Consider the following 22,579-nt stretch of genomic DNA (forward strand, 5'->3'; position numbering starts at 1 on the left):
TTCTATTTAGAAAAAAAAAAAAAAAGTGCCAATTCAAGCATCGAGCACACACTAGAATTACAGATTAAAAGTTATTTAATTTTTCCTCTGTATTACAGAGAAGATAACATCTTTCCCATTACTGCCCTTGGAAATGCCATCTTCTCTGCAAGCTTGATATGGTGGAGTTTTAACTACATGTTTAAACAGATGCCACCTAAGACTGCTTGAAAATACAGCCAAAGTCTGTATTCCTCAGTTGAATATTCTTAAAGCAATTTGCACAAACTGCAGAACAAATCCCTAAAGGATTTCTTGCATATTGTACTTATTCTCCCTTTCAAAGCACAGGAAAGTAATTTAACTACTTCCTGAAGGTAAAAATGCATTTAGAATTTTTTTTTTTTTTTTTATAACTGGCTAGGTTACAAACTCCCTGCCACAAGGCTGAGATTCCTTTACCAATAACAAAAAGCTGTACCAGGAGAAACCCAAGGGGAAATAAAAAGACAATGACCTCATACTAAAGGAAACTGGCAACAGAGGGTGATGAAATCAGCTGCAAATTCCAGTCCTATAAACACTCACAAGCAGAGAGCACATACGGGCAACCAGCAACAATTACCTGTACAACATGCCAATGCCTATGTCCTAGTAAAGTGCTTAAACCCTGAGAATCTAAACTGCCATCTGAAAATGGGCCTCTTTCCCTGGTAGGCTTATGTTCAGAGTGTGAAGTATTTCTGGGACTCTGAGCCTGTGCTGCATCTCCACAGTTCAAATACAAGCGATCTTCTCCTTGAAGAAGGACTTGTTCCTGGTTACTCTACATTAAAACAAAACAACATGAAAACAAAGCAACCCTGAACTCCAGGTACAGAAAACAAATGAAAATACATGATAGAATAACAGGTTCTATATAAACAGTACAAAAAATAAGCTTTAAGGCAGTTCTCAGTTTTTGTATCACTATGTACTAGTAGCTTTTATGTTAACAGTATTGCATAGCAATATTTTCAAAGCACCATTTTAAAGACTCTATGATAAAAAAAATGAAGACCAGTCTAACGGCTGCAAAACAGACTTAAAACCTGCTCAGAGAGAAATTCAGAAGTCACCTGAAAACTGCTCTAAAGTAAAGACATATTTACCAAAAACTTACCATACAAGGATTAACAGTGAGAGCACTCTTGATGAAATGAAATTGAAGAATACCAAACTGGCGGGCTTCACTATATGTATCGCTTTCAGGCTTCATGTTTGAAGAAGAATTCCCATCAATAACCCACAGATGATACCCTTCTGATCCCCAAGTCTGAATATAAAAGAGTAACAATAATAAAAACCCAAACCAGCACTATGTATTCTCAGAAAACAAGAATTACAGAAACTGACTGTAACTGATCTTGCGATAGACATGAGTCTGGTAAAAAACCCACTTACCAGTGTTCCCAAAGGTATCAGAGGAATCACAAATAACCCATAGCAGTAAAAACCACTAAGAATCCAGCTTAAATTATTTTCTTTTTTATATTAAAAATATTTATTAAATGAAAAGTAACTGCAAGACATCCACACAAGTAATTAAGACTGCTTAGTATGCAGCTTAAGGAACTAAAAAAATCTGTACTTCAGAATCAGGTATGAAAAGATCTTTATCCTGAAGTCACATTGGGGGTTTATTCATTAAATTCAACAGTATCAGAATATCTGGGGCTTTAAATGGTATGTTATACTGTTCTTGCATAGATATATAGATATAGATAGATAGATATATAGACATATAGAGATATATATCCACTTGGGATTCCAGTTTAAAATTTATTATCTTCATAGCAAATAGGCTACATATTAAACACAAAAATACATCAAATGTTTTAAAATTATTGTACATAATTAAGCATAATTCGTAAAAGAGCTCTTGAAGACTGTGCTTGATACTTATCACATCTTCTGATTTGACATACTAGAAGGATTTCTCAGTAATTATTTTGTATTAAAACAGCAATTAAGTTTCTCTTGAATTCATATTCTGAGTTAAGCTACTTCAATGCCAAAGGTAAGCTAGTAATTTTAAGAAGTAAGTTTACGATTAGTGTTGCTCTCTGTCTCACTCTACTCTGAAACACAGCACCAAATAAAAAAAACAAAGAAAAAAAAAAGAAAAAAGAGACAGATAAAGGAAAATCAAGTGTTCACTGTTAGTATCAAAAGCAAAACCAAGAAAATGAATGCCATGCACACTTTATGACCAGGCACACACATAGCAGAGGACATAGGGGAAAAATCAGCTGTCCCTTTTTTCCTCTTCCTTCAATACAATATTTTTGTGGAGAAGTGTAATAAAGGCATCTTACTCTTTAAAAGTAATAGAGCTAAAGAAAGCCAGTTTGATTTTCTGGAAGTGTTTTACTAAAAATAATTAAAAAAATTATTAGCCATCCTATTACAGTATTTTTACATTCATATTTACCATAGAACTGATCTTCAGAGGGTCCTTTTTGGCACCATCAGAGTGATACCTTAAAACCAGAACAGAACAAGTTTGAGTTTGGAAATAAATCAATCAAAATAAGAAATTATCTTCCTATCCTTGTACTGTCAAATGGTTCAATACTGAATCTCACCTGAAACTCCTTGATACATCTCACTGCATAAAAGGCTATGCTAGACATCTGACAACTGCATTAACTGTTTGAATTGTAATCTCTGCATGTCAGCACATTTTCAGCAAATATATACTAGCACTGAAGTAATTTTAGTATTTGCCTGCTAAACCCTGTCTTTAGGGTAATTTACTTTTACAGCCAAAAAGATGACTGCAAAAGAAAATACATTTTTATTTATATTCAAATGATTCCTTCCTAAATATTATCCAATTATTCCAATAGTTAAGGAATTATAGTGGAAAAGGATTTTAAAAAGCTAATTCAGTGAATTACTTTCTAATTAGCAGCTACTGATTAAAAAATAATAAAGGTTTCTAATAAAACATATTACAAATCCATGTAAGATACTCACGCAAAATCACCTCCTAAAGTACAGATAAGCTGAGCACCAAAAACACTCCATAACGACAAGCCTCCATATTCCCAGGTCACCATCACAACACAGCTATCCGGTGACCATCTGATTAGTTTAACAGGTCCTGTTTTATTCCAAATATCTGTTTAACAGACAATAAAATACAAAAAAAATAAATGCCCTTGAACTGCTTTCACTTTAAGAGCAGAGACAAAAAAATACATGGAAATATGTATTGCATTTTTCAATTAACTTTTTTGCTGGATTCATCAAACTGACCATCTCAAAATGAACAGGCAACAAAAGAAGAATTCTTATTTCCTCTCCAATACATGTTTGGTTTCATAGGAAACTAAGAATACATAAAACCAGGCCAGAAATAAACTGCTATGACGAAACTACAGAAGTGTAATTCAAGCAAAATGATTTTTAGGACAAGAGAAGATTCTATATTCACTCTTGAAACCTCTTCCTTTGCCACTTAGCACAACTGTAAAACTCCGTTATTTACAAATTTGAATTTTCTGTTGAAACCTAACAGGCACATATATTTTCAGTTAAGGATGCAATTTACCCGCTCCATATGTTCCTCACTCAAAGCCTGTAATACTCATCACTATTACATGAAAAAATTTTACTGAAGTTTTGTTCTGCAGTTGAGGCAGGGATTACTCAATTTTTTTCTGTACCTTACATGGCAATTGTTAAAAGTTAATTCCAACCTCTGTTACACTCATTATCAGTTTTGACAATAACCTCTCATTTTCTCAGGTGAATAATGGAAATGTAATGTTAAGACTACACATGGCAACTACTGAGATATGCACCATTTACAAACCTTACTGCTTGTAAGCCGCTAACTTGGATTCAAATCTAGAAAAAATAACAATCCCAAACCAAAACAAAAACCCAACCCCAGACCCTCACATATGGAACACATCCAAAAGTCAGTTAAATCCAGGCAGCTGAAAGAAAGAGGGCACAAGAGTAAATCATTACAGACATGCAGGAGTAAATACTAATTCCATCAGTGATAATGCAAACAACAATAGTTGTTATCTAGCCAAGGATAAAAATACTCTTTAATTTCCTACAACCAGCTGGAAAATTCTAGCAATGAAAGTAACTCACCAGGATATTGCTTTGGTGTCAGCTCCAATTTATGAGAAAACTGCATGGCGCCAGTGGTGGTATCTACAGTATAAACCTGCACAGAGCCGCTGGAAGAGATTACACATGCTTTAGACAACAGCCCATTTGGATTTCTCATCAGTTTCAAGAGTTTAATAAAAGCTGCTTTTTTTCCTCACCAATACCAAATTTATTTAGAACAGAAACATTGTGTCAAGTGACACTCAAAGAACATTATGAAGCAAATCTTTAAGACACTTTCCAGAAGGCCGTGGAGGACCCAAAACACCAGCCCTAAAATAACCAATGCACTAGGACTATTTCATTCTCTGAAAATACAGATGCACACACAATTCACATATATTTATGGCTTCCAACTGCAAGACAGTCAATAAGAAATGTCAGTACTCACTCAGCACTTAAGTTTCATTAGGAGTGTACTAATGGATACTAAGAACAATCAATTACAGTAACTAATCTGTTTAAAACACCAACACACTATATTGTTACTACAACTATTTTGCAACCAAGAATACCACTTATTAAGAAGACAGTCAAAGACTAAACTACCCAGACCTTTTGAAGCACTCTAAAAAAACAAAGTAAGACAATGAAAAAAAAAAAAAAACCAAAACACACCTGCACTCTAGACAAGCTAAAGCAGTATTATATAGGAGGAACTATCCTGAGGATCATTAAGCAAAACAGTGCAGTTAAAGGCACTTTCGCAACACTTAATTTCCAAATACAGTTATTCAAACAGGCAACATTCTTCCTGATGAAACCAACACTTCACAGATCATTTTCTCAGCTGGGTGTGAAAGTGCTGATTCTTGACCATTATTATTATGATTAACTGCTCAAAACTGACTTTATAATCCTAATGTGAGATTAACTGGGACAGGAGCACTTCCCAGTCCTCACCCCTGGTCCATCCACCTTTTTATTTTTTCCCAAATGTCAACAGCAAGCGTCAGTTTCAACTGCAGTTCAAGCAAGCAATAATTTCTTTCCTTTCCCCTCCTACCTTCCTGACACATCAGATTATACAATCTCTAGAAAGGCTGATCATTTTCATCTTTGCAGCTCTTGCAATACAACTTTGTAAGACGGCATTGGTATTTAAGCTTGACAATGAAATAATTTTTTCCCCCCATTGATCCAGACTTACAAAAACTTACTTAGCACATCCAAATGCCATTAGCCTGTATTTGTTATTTACTGCCACACAAGTTCCATCAATCACATCTTGTGCCCAAACACCATGAAGCTGCTGTAAAGAAAGGAATTCATAGGTTTTCTTGTGGTTTGGTATTTGGTTTTTTTTTTTTTTTGATTGTTGTTTTTCTTTTCTTAAACAATGCTTGGAAAAGATTCATGTAAAACAAATCCTGAAATATGCTTGTCACTATGAGAAAAATTAGATTTGATTGTGGCTCAAAGGTAGAAATAGCTCCTATGATACTTTGCCATAGGTGAAAATACTTACCACCTCACTTACAATTAGCAATAGGCATTCTGTCTCAGAAACAGTAAGAAGATCTAAGAACTACAATGACAGTTTGAAGCAATAACCGAAAATTAAGATTACTTTCAATTATGTTCTCCCATAGACAGCGACTAGTGCTAGACCAATTTAGTTCAAAATTTGGTATTAAATACATAGTCTTGTTTTATGCTATCCTTAAGCAGCTGCTAAATTTTAGTTTCTTTGCAGCTGAACAGAATTTAAAGTAGAAAGCAAAGTGAAATGCAGAGACCAAGGAAAAACACATTTAATGAAGAGTACATGATAAAAATAGTAAAGGAAATTACCTCAGCAGTTAATCTACTTGACATTGGTGTAATGAAACCAACTCTGCCATCATTAAAAACAACAGCAAAACCATCAAGCGTAGCACAGTATTCCATATCTCTGATATAAACATCTTCAAAGCCCAAAAATGAACCTGCTGAGAAAATGCCAGTAATTTAAAAATGTGAACACAGCAATATTGCAAACCCAGACTTCTCAGTTGTTTACTTATTACTTCACAGGAAAAAATAAATTTTAAAAGGCTATTTTGTTCACATTTACAAAAGACTTTTCTTATCTCTGCTTGCGAACAGAAGTAACATTTTATATTAGACAATATTTCACCAATAGTTAACTACTGTAAGCAATAAAACCCTCCAAAACCTACCTCGAGAAGTCTGCAGGTCCACAGAAAATGGAACTGTACACAGATTGATGGCCTTCCTCCCATTGGTCATACCATCCCAATGAACAAGATGGAGAAATCCATCAGCAGTAGCAACAAGAAGATCTTCTAACATGGACTGCAAACTAACAAATGTATTTGTCATTCTCAAAAAACCTGCATATCCTACCAATACCACAGAAAAATTAATTAATGTAGCAAACACCACACTACTCCCTCCTGTATCAGCAACTCCATTAAGTTACATCAATTAAATTTCAAACTAAGTGCCTAAGTCCTCTAGACAGTAAAGGTACAAAGCTAACAAAATATGGTATGCATCTCTATAACCAAAGTTCATGAACAGTTCTGTACTGTTGCCGTAATTGTTTAACTGGTATCTGAACTACTGAAGATCATTTTAATACTTTTGAAGAATATAAGATATTACTTGCAACAATTCACCTAGAAAACTACTGATACTGCCTAGGTTGTAAATAATCCACAACACTTTCTTACCCATGGTCTAAGATCATTGATGAAGCAAAAATTAGACTTTTCCTAACTCCTTCCCCAAACATCTCCAAAATTCTGAAAACTACTGTTAATCTACTTGTGTGCAGGCAAAAACCTGCAGCTTCTCAGGAAAGCTTTTTCCAGTATATACAAAGATTTTCTCCTATGAGGCCTCTTCCCATACTGCACAGTGTTACTTTTCCACTCCACCCCAATGCTGTAAGGTTTCACCAACTTTTCACACACAATTGCTTAGCATGTTCAAAGCTTACTTAAGGCAGAGAGTCACCACACACACGCACAAAGAAAAAAAGAATAGGTAAACAAAAAGTTTTTCCAGGACAAATAGGACCCTCTGCAGGCAGCTGGAGAAATGCTGAAATGCTACATACAGTTCTGCCCTTATGTCTCCATGAAATCTCTAAGCCATACTTTGAGCCCAAGTACAAACATATTTATAGTAACATAATGAATACTTGTCTATAGCACATATAAAATACCAGTACAGCCAAGTACAGACAGAGTTCTTACACAGCAATTTACTTTCTCACCTCCTTACAATTACTGTCAATAACTATTAGTCCCTAGTATGAATAGGTCTAAAAATTTACTAGAAGTTTATCCCATCCAATTTTCCTGTCACTTTTTAACAAGTAACCTCTACATGCAGAAAAACTCTTAAGATGTGACTAGGGAGCATACCACATGATAGAGGCTTGCAAGTCCAGCACTTTCTTCATTTCTAGACTTAACGAAGGAGCACACTGCTCTTCCTTATAGTGTGGGGTTCCCTTCAGATGTGGGCTTCCTCTAAAATAAAAAGAGAAATACTGCACTTGAAACAAGATGTCCCTCAAAAAATACAAGAGTAACAGACTTGCATTCCCATGGTTCCCTGCCCCCCCCCCCATATATATATATATATACACATACACACACACACCCCCCAAACATTCATGCACAACCTGCCACAGGCAGCACTTGGTATCTAGGACGTAGTTTTAGTGCAAAAAGTTTAGTCTGCCAGTATCATCCTATATGCTATAAAGAGTATGTATACAAAATAAGACAATGAACAGAGAATGAACAAACCAATAGCTGTGTAGCCCATGTTAAGAAAATAAGTGATATGTATTCATGCAAATTCTGGTACAATAGCAATGGTGTTCAACTGTTCCTGCCAATTAAATAGCTATTGAATTTTTAAGGATCTCCAATTCATTCTTTACCAAGGTACATTACAGATATTATCCACTGTAAAATGTTCATGTTATTCAGTTCCTTTTGCCAGATCAGTATTTATATTATTAATTCAGCATGCATAACCCAACACGTATGCATTTATTACAATAATTCTTAAGAAAATATGTCCCTATAGCAAATTAACAATAAACCTAAGAACTACTAAGAAAAGAGATGACTGAGCACTGATTCTCTTCCTTCACACAGACGATAATGCATTATCATTTTATAGCAAAACACAAATTTAGTATCTGTTATTCTCTGATATACACCTTTTCTTATGCAGCAAGAACAAAGATATATATAAGCTAAGGCAGGCGCAAGTTAACCTTTGACATCCTACAGTTAGCAGATGGAAGTAGTACTGTCTTTCCAGAACAAAGCCATGGTGGCTATGACGGATTGTAGCAAAAGATGAAAAAAAACCCCACAGTGTAAGGTTATTTAATCTAGCATCCACAGAAGGGGTTACCTGTATAAACATTAAATTATTAAAATGTTTGGTAATTACAAAATATAGCTGTCTTGGGAAAGAACAGGCCTTCAAGTAAGCTCTCGTGGACTGACAAGAGGCCTGAAATAAAAAGGTGACTAATACTAGTTTGGTTTTCTTAACAGTAAATGAGGCTGCATTTCTTAAAGTTCATGAAGCCACATCTACCTGATTTGGCCTGGTATTTTTTAGAGTCAGGGATTTCAAAGGTAAAAAAAAAAAAATACATATGTATCGTTCAGGATTAATTCCTTCATTATCTGCAAAGCAGTATCACATCCTAGGGGTTCAAGAAACACTTGGCAAAGCTTGGAAACGTGTTTTTCAACCCATGTAGACATACAAGCCCAGATGGTATGCTCCTAGATTGTAGAGCAAGATGAAATGACTCTGGAATCAGTGGTAAAACTGAATCTTGTAAGCAAACAAAGAAAACTGAGAGTAAAAAGGTTGTGCAATGCCTATGCACAAACAACACAGTATGTAACATGCATGTTGCAACTGACTGAGATACATAACTAAGCATAAACACAGTTTCTCCACGGCACAACCTATAAAGCCAGAATGGGAACAGCATAGTTTAAAAGATGTCTTTTTCTGAAAGAGAAATTTCAAGTCTCCATGTGGGCAGGCTTCTTCTTCTTTTGACATGTTTGATATAAACAGCTTACAAGAATATTTGATTATTTTCAGTTTCATGAGCTAGTGTCAGCAAATTTTTTTACTACCTGCAGAGCCACGATCATCATGATTGAAACTCCCAAAACGTCAGTATTTTAATTCATTGCTTGTGAACTACATCAAACTCATCAATTCAAAAAGAAACCCTTACTATGGGTGCGAATAAGGCACAATCAAAAGTACACTGTGTACATACAGCTCACATCTGTGTGACTCAGCCTTACTAGTTAAGTTACTTTGACCTTTAAATGAAGAATGTACACTGCTGACAAAAGCAGGAAAGAATGTTTGGCCTGGGTTGCCACATCAGCATCTGCTACACTTGTAACTCAAGTAACTCATTTTTGCACAAGAATTGAAGCAGACACATTCCAGCAACCAACCAGCTGCATGTCAAAACAAATACAATCACTTCTATTCACACAGCATCTGTTACAGTAACGACGACTGTGAATAAAATCTCCTAACACACAGCATTGGGAAATATCTCCCAGTACATCTGCAATCCAAGAAAGCCCCAATCATCACAAGATTAGGAATGCCAGGCTGGTTTTTAAAGGCAGAATACAAGGTTTATGGGGAGGGTCCATATCTGGCATTGAAGACCAAGGTGTACTTTTAATATCACTAGTTCATTCTCTGTTCCCTATTTAGCATGTCATTACTGATATGCTTGTTCGCATAAAACAGCGCACTATATGGCGTAACAAGATGTCTTTCATGTGTTGAAAGCCTACATGACTGTATCACATGTATCACCCTTTAAATATGGGTAATGAGGAATGGTAAATATAAGTCTACCTGTCCTGGGTTCAGCAGTAGCAGTCATTTTTCCCCTTAGTAGCTGGTGCAGCGCTGTGTTTTTGACTTTCAGCCTGGTAACAGCGCTGATAACACCAATGTTTTCAGTTGTTGCTAAGTCACGTTTGCTCTGACCAAGGACTTTCTGAGTCTCATGCTCTGCCAGGGAGGAGGGGAAGCCGGGAGGAAGCAGAGACAGGACACCTGACCCAAGCTAGCCAAAGGGGTACTCCATAACACAGCACATCATGCCCAGTATATAAACTGGGGGGGAGTTACCCAGAAGGCCCAGATTGCTGCTCAGGTCGGGTTGGGTATTGGTCAGTGGATGGTGAGTGGTTGTATTCTCTTCCCTTGTTATTCCCCTTATTATTATTGGTGGTAGCAGTAGTGGTTTGTGCTATACCTTAGTTACTGGACTGTTTGTACCTCAACCCATGTGAGTTACATTTTCGATCCTCCTGCTGGGAGCAGGGGGAGGAAGCGGAGGGAGGGGGTGAGCAAGCGGCTGCATGGTTCTGAGTTATTGGCTGGGCTTAAACCACACTACCTTAACAGCTTGCCCTCTTTCTCCAGACTCCCATTTTCTCAGTTCTCCTTGCATTATCCCTCTCCTGCTGTTCAGTTCTAACCTGATTTCACCAAAATGAAAGAGGAGCCTATAAATAAGTGAATTGTCAAAATTCTTAGCTTTTTTTTTTTTTTTTTTAATTCATTTATCTGACAGGGAAAGATCTGGTTCTGGAAGTAACTGATTCTGCTAGAAAAAACTGTAAGTTCAAACTATGACACAAGATGCAACAATGAGAAAATGGAGAAGAGTATTTAAAATCCCCAATAAAACAACCTAACAACAAACCCCCCACACACACACTTACCCCCCCCTCCCACCAAACAATAAACCTAAATTCAAGTAAGAGGTAGCACCATGCCAAGGAGCAGTGGGCTAGCCTCTGCTGTACAGGTAGGAAGAATTTCCTGTGAGTGTGTTATCTGGCATGGGAAAAGGTTCAGGGAGGAAACAGGACACCAGACATCTATTTTTTGTAGCAGTGTAGTACTGCACTCAGGTCCTTCACTACATGCACAGTGGTTAAGTGATACAGCATAATCCTCAGTCTAAACTCACTCAGAAATATCATTACCAGACTTAGTCATTGCTAACAGAAGCAACTAAGAAATACTTACAAAGTTAATTACAGCAGAATCTGAAAGGATGTATTTAGGGACTTCTTCATAATTTGTAATTAAAGTATTTAATCACCTATTTTAGTCTGTTCTAAGAAATTCAAAATAATGTTTAGTTTTTTCAAAACAATGTATGCTGTATGCTTTCTGCTTATCACTGGAGAATTCTATTCTTAAATATATTATATATATATATATATATACACACACACACACACACATACACACACACACTGGAGAATTCTAAGAGATAAATCTTAATCTAATGCTATTTTTAAATTTCTACCCTAGGGTAATCATAGTAATACAGGTAGCTGTTATGGCTGTATAATAGTTTAGAAGAGTTCAGAGATCCTTTCACAGACAATACATACCTTTAGAGCAAATAATTTACACAAACAAGGTAAAATATTTTTATATTACTCTGAGGCTACAATATTCTTAACTTTTGCTGCTGAAATGGTTTCTTCAATAGTACCTTTTGGTAAAAAGGGGAAAAAATACCAACACTTTGATGTTTCCACTATCAAGAGCATTATATATGAGAAGAACAGGGCAAACAATTGTTTCTAATGAATTTACATCCCCAAGAACTCTGAGTTGCTTTCCTTGAAGGCACAAAAGCAAAAAGCTGACAGCTGCCATTGCTGCTGCATTAGAAAAATTACAGTGCTTATCAGCCATTTAAAAATTATTCCTGTGCAGACTTCAGTTAGCGAACTGTCTGTACATCTGAGGACTTTTAATACCCGATTCAAAGAGTTTCTAAACATGTGATTCTTCACTATTTTCTGCCCACCACACTTTTAAGGAATGGTTCTTAAACAAGTAAAACAAGTTACAATATAAGCTTTGATTTCCACCCAAATAGCATTGTCTTCTCACCCCAAATATGCTGCAGGCAGCCACCAGCTGAAGTTGAAATATGTCCAGTTGGATCCAGAGCTGTGTACACACAGATTGGCAAGAGCTGAGCAAATATTTAATGGGAGTATATGGGAACAACTATGAAGAATGAATAAGGGTTTAGAAAAGCAGTTCTTAGTACAGCCTTTTCTACCCAATTGAGGAATAACAGGTTTCTGTTGAGAAGAGAAATAACTAGCTAGCCTATTAATCAACTATTTATGTAAAAAAGCTAAATGTTTTACTGAATTACTATTCCAGTTGCAAAGATTTCTTGAAGACATTTTAAACCTACTGAACCACCACAAGGGCTAGCAAGTGCCATAATGGTTTACAAATTCTACAACTAATCTAGTTTAAAAAAATACATTTTCCAACAAATGCCAAATACAATTTACAGGGAAAACCACACTGCTGAAGGTTAGCACAAGCTTAATTCCAAACAAAAATTATTCAGTAAATTAATTAACTGTACACCTCATCAGTTACCCTTGCAAAGTTTGAAGTTCAAAACTTTTGTACACACTAATCTTAGGTCTGCTGAATCAGGAAAAAATCCTGATTACTGATGAGGTAATTTATGGCACCTATAAACGACCTTGCTATTGAAAAGGAAAAAGGTTTGAAAAGGGCCAGAAAGAGTAAGATATGAATACAGTAACCAGACATACAAGCAACAATTCAGCATTGTTAACCAGGATATATGTGCCCATACCGATTAGAAGAAAAAAAAAAAAGCCACAGAAAAATTAAAGCATTTTCAAGTACTTAGCCTCCAGCACTGAGGTCTCATTCTAAATTTACACAAATTTCTTATCACTTCCCTGAACTCCACATCCCAAATAAAAGCTCCACTTGAGGATATGAAGAAAGCTGAGGCAAAAAAATCACCGATTACCACATTTAGTTTATCAGCCATGTAAAGTTCTTCGGGTTTTGTCTTTCTTAAAGGCAAAAATATCCTCAGTATTAAGATATCACATGCTGTCTCTTCAAGTGACAAATCTTAAGTTGCTTTCCTTGCCAAAGCTCTTAGACAGAAATAACTCCCAGTTCTGTACACAGAATCCTCTACTGTGATGGCGTTTAACATCTCTTCACTGTGAAACAACGAAATACCTGTGCAAATCCCTTTGGAAATTCCTCAAAAAATATTACCGTACCTTGCCACAACTTACAAAGCTACAAACTTACTTGTATGCACTGCCACTTAAGGGTATCACAGATGGAGATTATTATTTTACCATTCTATTATTTCTATACATACATTTTCTTCATGTTTTACTTTGTAATGATTTTAGTAATACGGAGGTAAAGTTAGACTGAACTAACAGAAGCAGGACTTTGTACTTGTGCTCACTGCAGGGAAGTAACCCAGGATGTGGGCTAATGGCCACTACTGATTCTCTTCCAAGTCTGCTCTGAAGTGAAGGAAAGTCTTAAGAGCTGAAAGGAAGCTGCAGGCTATTCTGTCTCAATTCAAAATAAGGCACAAAACAAACAGAAAACGGAATTACTGCCTCTTTTCCTGTTTTTAGTCTAACAAATTAAGCAAGATACTTTAAGGCTTTCATTGATCATGAACACCTGTTCACTCCAACAACAGACAAGCAATTCCTGGCCAAATATCAATAAAGCCATAAATACTTCCTTCAGTGGAACAACTTCAACTCTTAACATCCCTGAAATACTACAATTTTAACAAAAACTCTTTACTCCAGAAAAAAAACAAAAAAACAAAAAACCCACAAAAAACAAACCAAACCACAACAGAAATTTATAAATACTCAGAATTCATGACAGAATGATCATGATATGACCACTTATCACATGAATTTAATATATTTTATATTAAATGTGCATAATGCTGAACAGGTCAGTTCCATTAACCCTTATCGTATCTACACAGGTGCATTTTAAACTGATTACAACTCTATAAGTATAAAATAACTAGTGTTTAAAAAGAATTTTCCACTCAACCATCTTAAAGTATTTCATATATTCTCAATTACGTAAAAAAACCCCAAACAACCCCCCCCAAAAAAAACACCACAAAACCAAACCAAAAACACATAAAAACCCACACTACAAAACAAATGACCAAACAGTACTGTGATTAGATATACTGCAATGTGTATTAAGATGTAAACTAAAGTGTTTCTGTAACTTGACATGCCTTCCCCCCCACCTTCACTTTGACATATTTTGTTCAACCTGTACCAGCAAAAAGCTTTTGCAAGTGTAATCACAGTTTACACAATAACTGTATGCTAGAATAGCTCTGTTAGCAGACCAAATACAGGCAAACTCTTTTAGATCATCTTGCTCAACAGCCATATATAGTAACAAACCTGTGTAATTTCAACTGTAAACTGGAAAGACTGCACTTTTCCTCCACAAACAACTCATCTGTACAAATCAGAAGTGATTTTTATTTTCAGCAAGTTTCTTTGGTCTTTTTTGTTCAAATCAAGGCTAAAACATTGTCAAGCAAATTTTAAAGCAGTTATTTAAAAAAATATTGGTAACACATGAAGCTGTAACTTTACTGCAGACATTAGTGTCCCAATCTGGAAGACTGCAACAATAACTGAGGTCAAGAAAGGGGCTGTCTGTCATATATCTTATCACCTGCTTTTCTGACATGCATTTTTTTACTTACAGTAAAATACAAACTTTTCATTTAAATGACAGCTAGGCTGACAGGAGAATTTGAACACAACCTTTCTTGGTGTTTGCACTTGTATGGGATCAAACCAAGCTGCAGGTTTCAGGATACTGACTAAACTAGAAAATATTGCACCAGGATTTTTGTGGAGCTGAGAACGTTACTGGTGTGTACTCCCAGTTGCACAACCCCCTCATTATGCTGACTTGCGCTCTTAAGAATTCTGTTCAGACTGAAGCTGTAGTAAGAATTTTTATTTTTGTAGTCACTACATTGAAATGTTATATTTCTGTTGCAACTAAACATTATGATTTAAAGAAAGAATAGTCGAGAACAGGCTTCATTCTGCTTACAAAAAGTCAGTAGAAATTGGCAGTTCAACAACATTAAAAATTAGTCAATAATTCTGAAAAGTAGAATAAGACTGGGCATTTAGGAGCACTGACAGAAATGTGCTCACTAGCTATTAAAAACAAAAAAACCCCTAGCAAAACCCAAATCCCACAGCTGATGATATTCTATATCTCTTAACTTTCTGGAATGTTGTGCAGGTGTCCAAGGAGAAGAACAGTAAATAAATGATAAAAAAAACCCTTTATCTTAAATATGCAAAGTGTGGAGACCTACTTTTGAACCTGTTGCCCACCCATTTCATTATTTTTACTAACTTGTTTCAAGCTGCTGTCCCATCACACCACTAACTCAAGAACAGCCTTGTATCTTAACACTGCAAAAATCACCACCCTCTCAATCAGTTTGCCTAACACAGGTAAGTAAGCACATAAAAGAGAGCTGGACAAGTTGTAATTAATATCTGCATGGAAGTTAAAATGTTGTGAGGAACTGCTTTATCATGAACTATCACAGGAGAATTGTGACACTAGTATCACTGAGCAGTCACTCCATCTGTTTGTATTTCCCAGTGGTTTTACTCAGTGCTACTTCAAAGTCACCATTTTCTAATGCCAGTCTTTTACTATATGCCACCTTGCAAAGTAAGCTACTGGAATCCAAAGGAGGGAACAGGGAAGGGCAGGAGACAGGCAGGTTTAGTTTCTTCATTGTGTTAGCAACCTTACATAAAACACAGGTGCATAATTACTGCTGCCAAAATAGAGGAAGGAGCCAAGAACACATTGTTATAGTGGGAGAAAGCACTAATAAGTCTCCTTTCAAGCATAAGGGAAGTCACATATGAGACCTTTCACTGATTTTTTTTTTTTTTTAACATCTTCAGAGTTGTCAAAATTTATTTGGTACTTTTCAGCCCAGAAGAAACGAAATCCAAGCATTTCAGTGAAGTAATGTCTTCGGAAAATTAATACATGCCAGAACAAACTTAAAAGTTTCAATTCTGGGTATTTGGTTTAGTCTGTCTATCTGTTTATTTTGGGCTGTGTTGTTTTTTTGTTGGGTTTTTTTTTTTTTGTGGTTTGGTTTCATTTATTGTTTGGGAATTTTCTGAATATTTGATCTACAAAGCAAATTAGTGTAACTGCCTAAAGTCAATACACTGTATTTGCACCAAAAGAGTTTATTATAATAGCTTATGGAATAATTTAATGTTTCACGCATGTTTCACACACAGACACTTCTGTCTTTCTTTTCCTCATTTCATTTTTCAAACTTGAGGGCTAAATATGGAAAGACTAGAAAACCCAATAAATTCAGTGAGATCATTCATCTTCTTAAGAGTTAAGCACATGCATTAATCTTAGATTGTGAGCAACCTAACATGAACACTCTAGGAACAAACACCTTGTTTAGTCATCCACAGAATCAGCATTAAACCCTTTTGGGCTTTACAAATATATCTTAAAATCCTGGCCATTCCACACACAGCTAACAAAGACTTTTTCATGGTTGACAACACAAATTAATTACCAGTGTTTTATATAAAAGTTAGACTGGTTAGCCATTAACTGCCTAATAGATATTTTCAAATTTTCCTACACATGACATGTCTAAACTAACTTTCCAAAGCTTCTTTTTAATTAGTACTGTATATTTTGCACATATTTCCATATATTTTCATTTTTTTAAATAATAAAAAAGCCCCACCAACTTTCCAAACAGAACAAGAATATACCACAAACTACTGTTTATTCTTTTACATTATGTATAGCTAAAAATACACTATGCCCCTTTTTTCAAGAGACTGAAGTAATAGTTTGAAAAACACTAGTCAGTTTCAGAAAAGGCAAGTAAATTTGTCTGCATTAGTCTCAAATTCTTGGAAAATAGGCAAGTTATAACAGTAAATTCCATTTAGTTCCAGAGCTTTGAGGGCTACCTCAGAGGCAAAAAGATGTATTATAGGAGTAACACAAAAAAATTCCACTCAGAGAAGCAAGAATTCACTTCGAAATCATTTACCACCTGCCGAGCCATTTCTTCCTGTACACACTTATAAAAGAATACAGGTTTAAAATTTAAATGCTCATGAAGATCTGATTTAATTTTTTCAAATGTTCATGGTTCAACAGTTCTAGTTTAGAAAAAAACAAAATCAAAATGTTTTCCTCTTACATGAGGCTACATTGTAGGTTATCCAAAACTCCTCACATGTCCACTTGAAAACACCTACCAATCAAGTAACTCTTTTTATGAATATGAAAAAGCTTACATTGACTCGTATTATTATACTGATGAAGGCATATATAAATAGATATACCGAAAAAAATTCAAGACAAATTCAGTTTCTAGCCACTGAGAAATCAAGAGTGTTTCATTATTCCTATGGACAAATTTGGTCCAACCATGACTACAGGTTCTGACTGAACACACACAGACATGCATAAATACACCTCTCGATGTTTTAATTTGAGCTAAATATTTCCCAATTCCACAAAATGCAAAGTCAACTAAGTTAACCACAAATACACCCAATAGATAGTCACATTTTAACATGCAAAATGTATTCTGACATTCACAATAAGGAAAATAAGATTACAATGACACCATAACACAAAGCAGCTAAAATACTTGTATATTCTTACCAAAAATTATTTGCATACTTTCCAAAATATTCAGAATTTATTCCCCATCTGTTTCAAAAATCTCTTAAGTTATTATAAAGTTGGGTGGCAGAGAGGAATCGTTTAAAAAGTTGCACCCTAATAGTTCTTAAGAAACATGACTTATTCAATTGAGTTACTCAAAAGGTATTATACAAGCTTGTTACAGATCATTAATTCAACAGACTACCTCAAATTATAAAATTAGACAATTTTAACCCTGCTACTTATGATTTTGAGAGCTTGTAAAATGGACCTAATGAATCTAATCAGTGGACAGCAAACCAATTAGACCAACTTCTTTGAACTAGCTCTAACTCATAGGAATGATGCTTCATGCACTCATGAATTTTCAAAACTTACATTTCTTTATTATAAAATTTGCTTAGGATTTCTCTAGGCATTTTTTTTTCTACACCAGGGATGCAAATAAAGTTTAAAACACTTACCTGGGATACATGGGCTCATAAAGATACTTGTCTCTTGTTGATGGGATTTCAAAAAATAAGATGTATCCATTTGCAGTCTGAAAGAGAAAAACTTGTAAGACATATAGCTAGTATATCTGCATGAGTAAAATTTACGAACTTTTACAATTTATATGCATGTCTCATATCATACACAAATGTATACTCATATCAAGTTTCAGACACATTAAAACCCTGTATATTGAAATTTATTCTATGTAAAATGCATACTGAGTCCACTGAACAGTTCACTCAGTAGAAAAATGGAAAAACACCACTGTTGCTGTATGCATCCTACAGAAATCTTCCTCTGATTAATGTAAATATATAAAACCAGACAGATACATCAGATGTTTAGAATCTGGGCACCTAATTCCCACCAACTAAGAGAATTAATACAGAAACCATGTAATAGAAGGTAGCAACCCTTCAGAACAACACCTCCAGGTGCTTCAACACATATGGACACTCTCGACTGCAAAGAAGCTAGGCACTGCCTTTCAGTGTTGGTCACCCAGGTAGTTTTCAAAAAATCATTATGTCATGCAGTGCCTTTAGATACCACATCACCTCTTCAAAATCTCCTACTATAATTCAATCTCAAGTCATTTTGTCATTCTGAAAGACTGACTTCAAACTATAAGACTATTCAGAGAACAAATATAAATCATGTAGTTATCAGATGTTCCAGTCACAGCTAGAAACTGATCCAATGTTTGTATAAGCACAGGAGAGGCAGATGACCAGGTTAGTTGTTCAAAGAAGTATGATTTGTTTAAAGCACAAATCTATCCTTCAGGGAAATCATGAAATGCATGATGGTTAAACAGTTTTCCATCCAATCATTTTACTGTGTGCTGGGCATGTACCCAAAGCACTATTACTGAGGCAAGAAGCACTGAAATGAATGGTTTCACACTGCTTTGCAAGGCTGGCTTCCTTTTCTTTGAATAAAGGAAAAAGTAAGACTCTTGTTAGCTTATCAGTTAACTGATGCCATGCTTTTCCACAGTCAAATGTTTTGCTTTATCACTTGCCTTATCATTAAAAAAAAAAAAAATCATGTTTTGGCTTCAAAGTCTAAGAAAAGAAATTATTCTTGTTCAAAGTGAGTATTTTTCTCGTACAAGAATAAAATCCAAACCATAACTATGAGTTTCAGACAGGCTGAAATAAATGGAAGCTCTTCTATGTGCAGCAATATCATGTTCAGGTATTATGGGGCAAAGAAATGCGTTCATTTCTAACATCTTTACAGGTTCTTTCCATTACATCATTAAATATTTAACCTGAAAGTTATCTTATCCTGGAAGGAAAGGTAAAACAATACTCTGAAGTATCTTTATACTGGTATTAAGGGACAAAGGGCCCTACTGAACACTATTCAAAGCACAAAGTTGCTATTGTTACAGGTTCATTTTTAAATAGAACCTCATATTCCATAAAGAGCTGGATGAAATGCAGAAGCATTCAACCATATACTTCCCACAAATTGATTGTATTAGTTCACTCAGGTTTCTACATTGCTTTAGAAATGTCTGTTTTGCATGAAACTTACTAAAGTAACCATAACCGTAATCCGTTCCCTGATCATTCTCATCTCTAACAGTCAAAAGTGTACAGTACCATGCAACAGCTTTCACTACATCATTTCTCATATGCTATGATGTTTAACAAAGCTCTGTCTCAGCTACGGGAATGCACACTGAAAAGCAGTCTGTACTGGAGGGCTGCCTGTAGCAGGGGAAGGACTAAAATGCCTTGTGTATTTCTGTATATTGAAGCATCTTGACTCAATTCACAAGTTTGTTTAACTATGAGAACTAGCTACCTTGGATGTATGTAGTGATACAGACAAGAAACAAGAAATATTTACCAGTAACACTGGAAAAACTACAAATGCAGCAATATGAGAGAAGAAACTACAAAATATCAGGAAAAAACCTGGATGATTAGTTAAAAAAAAAGCGCCAAAACTTCAGCAATAGAGGATACTAATAGTAAAGTAAGTTAGAATTGCTAGGGAATGACGACAGTGTGAGAACTGCTTAAGGTTGCTTAACTGCATACCATTAAAGCTGAGGTATTTTATAAAGCTTTATGTGCTACACCAAAGTTTGCCTTCAGTACAAATTTTATTTCCATGTGAGAGAAGCTTTTACCCTTACCTTTAAGACTCTTAAGGGTCTGTATCATCTATCACTGCCCTTGTTTCTGTGTTTTCAGTGCCTTGCCATTTTTATTACCAAAAGATACTGCACCTTAATAAAGCCACAGCTCTTGTGATCCACCTTTCTGAAACATATGTATATCCTATTTATCAAGCTAAAAATGTATACATCATCTAACTCTCAACTATTTCTTTCATTCACAGGTCTTTCAATTCTCTTATTCTTCGTGACCAGGTTATTGAAGTAGTGAGATGCTGGATCACCCCTCACCAGTTCATCTAAATTTTACTTTAACACAAGGAACTGCAGTTCATTATTCAGGGGAAAAATGAATGAAAACTACTAAAGAAAGCTTCTAGCAAAAAACACCCCAATGCTTAGTATTATTATATGTTTTCACAAGATAAATATCATTTAAGTGTATATATAATTGAGTTTGTATAAGCACAAAAATTGGTAACAAAACACTTTATTTGCAATAGTTTAACCAGAGTAAGAAGTAAAACCCCTACTTACTGAAACAGCTATCATGGTGCTGTCAGGCCGCCATTCTGCTTGTTTGTAATGTCCAAACTGAAAAGCTGCTTTTGATAGTTCCTTGTAGCTTACAATTAATACACTGGGCTGGAGAAAAAGAAAAAAAAAAAAAAAAAAAAGGAAAAATTACATCTCCTCTCTGGAAGGAATGGGACGTCTGCTATACTGCGACACTGTAAACAGCTATGTACCCTTAACAGCAACAGCAAGTTTCCCCTGAGAAGGGAGGTTAAAAAATTAGGGCATGTTTGACAATGCATCACACACTAGTACTTTTAAAGGGAGTTTATGCACAACCCCTGCCACACAGTCATTCCTAATCTCACGCTTTCAAATTCAGGATATTCAAATAAAACTCTTCATTTGCCTAGAAAGGAGAAACAACAGAATACAGAAGGAGTTTCAAGTTAGATGAAGGGTGACTGAAGCAATCCACACAGGCTCCTATAATGAAAACAATCAAATTAACTAGGATAAAATATTCTACAGAGTATTTGGTTCAATCCATTTCCTAAGATGCTACTAAATGGGTGGGCCATTGGATTTAAGAGACTCATAATCAGGAAATCTGATTTGTATCTCTTCAAGAATATACTGCAAGAAATTGTGCAGAAAATCCACCTCTACAGTTTGATGAAAAGATTTTTGTGTATGATGCAATGTGCTCAATTAGCATCTTTCCTCCTAGGAATGAAGAAGAGCTTTAAGGTCATGAAGGCCAGAAAAAGCTACCATAGGCACTAAGCACTCATTCTCTTTCATAAAAGCAGTTCAGAATTGTGACACAAAAACCTAATGGAAAGTTACCCACCCATTTCCTTGCTCCAGTACTTCGAATCATTCTTCCTCCTTATATATATTTAAGAACTGTTTGTTCATTCTTGCTCTTTCAGCTTAGATAGGTATTGCCCCTTCTGCTACCCTCCACCACTGGGAGATGGGGATGGAGAAATTTGTGCACATATATTAGATGACAACATTATTTCCTCAGCTTTCGGCTAAATTTAACCAACCACACTTTTCCTTCTAAGTAAAGAAAGTTTCTCCTCATCTTCATGATAGGTGCTCTCCCTAACTTTATGAGTGCCAGGTTTTCCTTTAAAGTTGTAGCAGCAAACAGCACACTCATCCAGTTCCTGAAAGGGAACCAAAAGCCTGAACAGGAATCACTCTTTTTACTGAAAGTAATCGTTAAACCATTTGGTAAAGCTTATCATCCATCACTAGGACCACTTTGCATCCTGTAAACATCACTACTACTTAAATTTCACACCCACATAGAAACTACTTACCAAAAAAAAAAAAATAAAAATTAAATATTTATATTATAAGGTATAACAAGCAAACTACTCTTTAAGAACTATTTATAGAATCATAGAATAGGTAGGATCAGAAGGGACCTTCAAAGGCCATCTAGTTCCTCCTGCAATGAGTACGGTATCTTGAATTAGGTCAGGTTGCCTAGAACCACATCCAGCCTGGCCTTGAATGTCTCCGGGGATAATGTATCCACCACCTCTCTGGGCAACCTGCTCTAGTATTTTATCACCCTCGTTGTAAAGAATTTCTTCCTCACAT

General features: G+C 35.5%; 1 protein-coding gene across 5 annotated transcripts in view; it reads right to left on the reverse strand.

Annotated features, from left to right (window-relative positions):
* The window catches only part of RIC1 (RIC1 homolog, RAB6A GEF complex partner 1), a 47,414-nt gene that overhangs the window by 15,286 nt on the left and 9,549 nt on the right, over positions 1-22,579 (reverse strand). For 3 of the 5 annotated variants that reach the window (XM_065664111.1, XM_065664110.1, XM_065664109.1), the window contains 11 exons: positions 20,981-21,088; positions 18,276-18,352; positions 7,533-7,640; positions 6,318-6,460; positions 5,950-6,086; positions 5,316-5,407; positions 4,135-4,223; positions 3,001-3,145; positions 2,453-2,501; positions 1,142-1,294; positions 605-805 (listed from right to left, as the gene is read on the reverse strand). In XM_065664111.1, the coding sequence (XP_065520183.1) occupies positions 605-805; positions 1,142-1,294; positions 2,453-2,501; positions 3,001-3,145; positions 4,135-4,223; positions 5,316-5,407; positions 5,950-6,086; positions 6,318-6,460; positions 7,533-7,640; positions 18,276-18,352; positions 20,981-21,088 (1,302 nt within the window). The remainder of the gene's footprint in view (positions 1-604; positions 806-1,141; positions 1,295-2,452; positions 2,502-3,000; positions 3,146-4,134; positions 4,224-5,315; positions 5,408-5,949; positions 6,087-6,317; positions 6,461-7,532; positions 7,641-18,275; positions 18,353-20,980; positions 21,089-22,579) is intronic. The other 2 variants (XM_065664112.1, XM_065664113.1) reach the window with 2 other exon arrangements.

This window comes from Lathamus discolor, chromosome Z (genome assembly GCF_037157495.1).
Source record: "Lathamus discolor isolate bLatDis1 chromosome Z, bLatDis1.hap1, whole genome shotgun sequence".
Taxonomy (NCBI): Eukaryota; Metazoa; Chordata; class Aves; order Psittaciformes; family Psittacidae; genus Lathamus; species Lathamus discolor.